This window comes from Schistocerca serialis, chromosome 12 (genome assembly GCF_023864345.2).
Source record: "Schistocerca serialis cubense isolate TAMUIC-IGC-003099 chromosome 12, iqSchSeri2.2, whole genome shotgun sequence".
NCBI lineage: Eukaryota > Metazoa > Arthropoda > Insecta > Orthoptera > Acrididae > Schistocerca > Schistocerca serialis.
The window spans coordinates 118,426,059-118,428,080 of NC_064649.1; the positions used below are offsets into that span (position 1 = coordinate 118,426,059).

The 2,022-nt window shown below is 40.1% G+C and overlaps 1 protein-coding gene across 1 annotated transcript; it reads left to right on the forward strand.

Moving 5' to 3' along the window:
- Positions 1-284: 284 nt before the first annotated feature.
- Positions 285-1,937, forward strand: LOC126427984 (piggyBac transposable element-derived protein 4-like). The gene has a single exon (XM_050089869.1). It carries the CDS (start codon positions 285-287, stop codon positions 1,935-1,937), a length of 1,653 nt encoding a protein of 550 aa, XP_049945826.1.
- The last annotated feature ends 85 nt before the right edge of the window (positions 1,938-2,022 follow it).

The following is a 2,022-nucleotide window of genomic DNA, read 5'->3' on the forward strand; positions in this document are numbered from 1 at the left end:
TTTATTAACAAAATGCGTCCATAGATGTCACGGCAGCGCTGTAATTCATGTTAAAACTTATCTTTGCGTTCTCAGTCTGTATATCATTCAGTTGTTTGTCATCATGTTTCGGCGCGGTTTATCAGACGCAGAAATTGCGGATTTGATCAATCATAGCGACACTCTGGATAATGTAGAGAGTGATTCAGACGATTCTGAATGCAATGGTGTGTTTGAAGGTACGTATTTCCGAATTTTCCACGTAATTGTGCAGTACGCACATATCTGTTGAACATGTGTAAACGATGTATGTAGTTACACATAATGCGATATTCTTTTTAGAAGACGAGATTGATGACAGTTTGTCTTCAGATGAAGACGAGAATGATGTTGAAGGTGTTGCTTCAAATCCAGCAGCTGTGCCGTATCCGAAAGACAGTGAGTGGACTGCAGTTGACACCTACCGACCTCTGCCTGTCAACACGACACCCAGGCAGATACTAGTGGATATTGATGAGTCGAGTTCTGTACTGGATTGCAGTAAAGTGTTCCTTACTGACAGTGACGTAAATGAACTCAAGAGACAGACAAATTTGTATGCATCACAGACAATACAGAAGAAAAGAAGAGGAAATAATCTGAAGCCCCATTCAGTTTTGAGTTCGTGGAAGCCAGTGACTATAAGTGAGATGAGGCGTTTCTTGGGTATTATTTTCCACATGTGTGTTTCGAAAAAGCCAAAAATTGCGGACCATTGGAGCACTAATCCTGTTCTTAGTTGTAACTTTTGTCCCCATGTCATGAGCCGTTTGCGTTTCACTCAGATACTGTCATGCTTGCATCTTGTTGACAATTCAAATCAGAAAAAACCAGGCGAAGATGGATTTCATCCACTTTACAAAGTTTTGCCATATTATAATAATTTGAAGGAGCGATGTATCCAGGCATATCGTCCCTCAGAAAAAGTGACAATTGATGAAGGAATTTGCCCATTTCGAGGTCGTGTGAGTTTCCGTGTTTACATGCAAAATAAGCCTCATAAGTATGGACTGAAAGTATATGCTGTTGCTGAAGCCAGTAGTGGCTATGTTGTAAATTTTGAAGTTTATGCTGGTAAGCATATTGTTGACAATTCTTCGTCTGCGGTTATTTTGCGATTGTTGTCTGACAGCAGCTTGCTGAACAAAGGCCACACTGTGTATTTAGATCGATTTTATTCCAGTCCAGAGCTATTTCAGCAACTGGCAGAGAAAGGCACTGGAGCTGTTGGTACTGTGAACAAATCCAGGAAAGGATTGCCTAAAGATTTAGTATCTGCTAAGCTGAAAAAGGGCGAAATGTCTTTTCGGCGTAAAGATAATGTATTGGCAATGAAGTGGAAAGATAAGAGAGATGTGTATACATTGTCTACAAGGCATCAAGCAACATTTGGTACGCATACTAAGAGAAATGGGTCTGTAGTATTGAAACCACTTCAGGTACTTGATTACAACCTCAATAAAATTGGAGTGGATATTGGAGACCAACGCCTGCAGTACAATCCGTTCCAGCACAGAACTGTGAAATGGTGGCGAAAATTATATTTCCATTTGCTGCTTATGGGAGTATCAAATGCATTTTGGCTGTACAATGCAGTGCACAGGAAGAAAATTACAATAACAGACTTTATAACAGTGCTTGCAGTTCAGCTTGTTGAAGACGACACACTTGAATTCATTCCAAGAAATGAAGGAACTGTAGGTCGGCTAACAAAGAGACATTTTTTGCAGCACATACCTGCAACTACTAAGAAGTATGCTGCTCGTGTGTGTCACGTGTGCAGTTCCAGGAGCAAGAAACAGAGTGGCAAGGCTTCTCGCAAAGAGACACGATACGAATGTGAACAGTGTGGCGTTGCACTCTGCCTGGAACCTTGCTTTAAAATTTTCCACACTAAAAAACAATATGATTCTGTGTGAAATTTATATGTAATACTGTATACTATCAGAAACATGTAATGTAGTGCCACAATTTTGGTTAAAAATAAATCACAATTGTATTCCC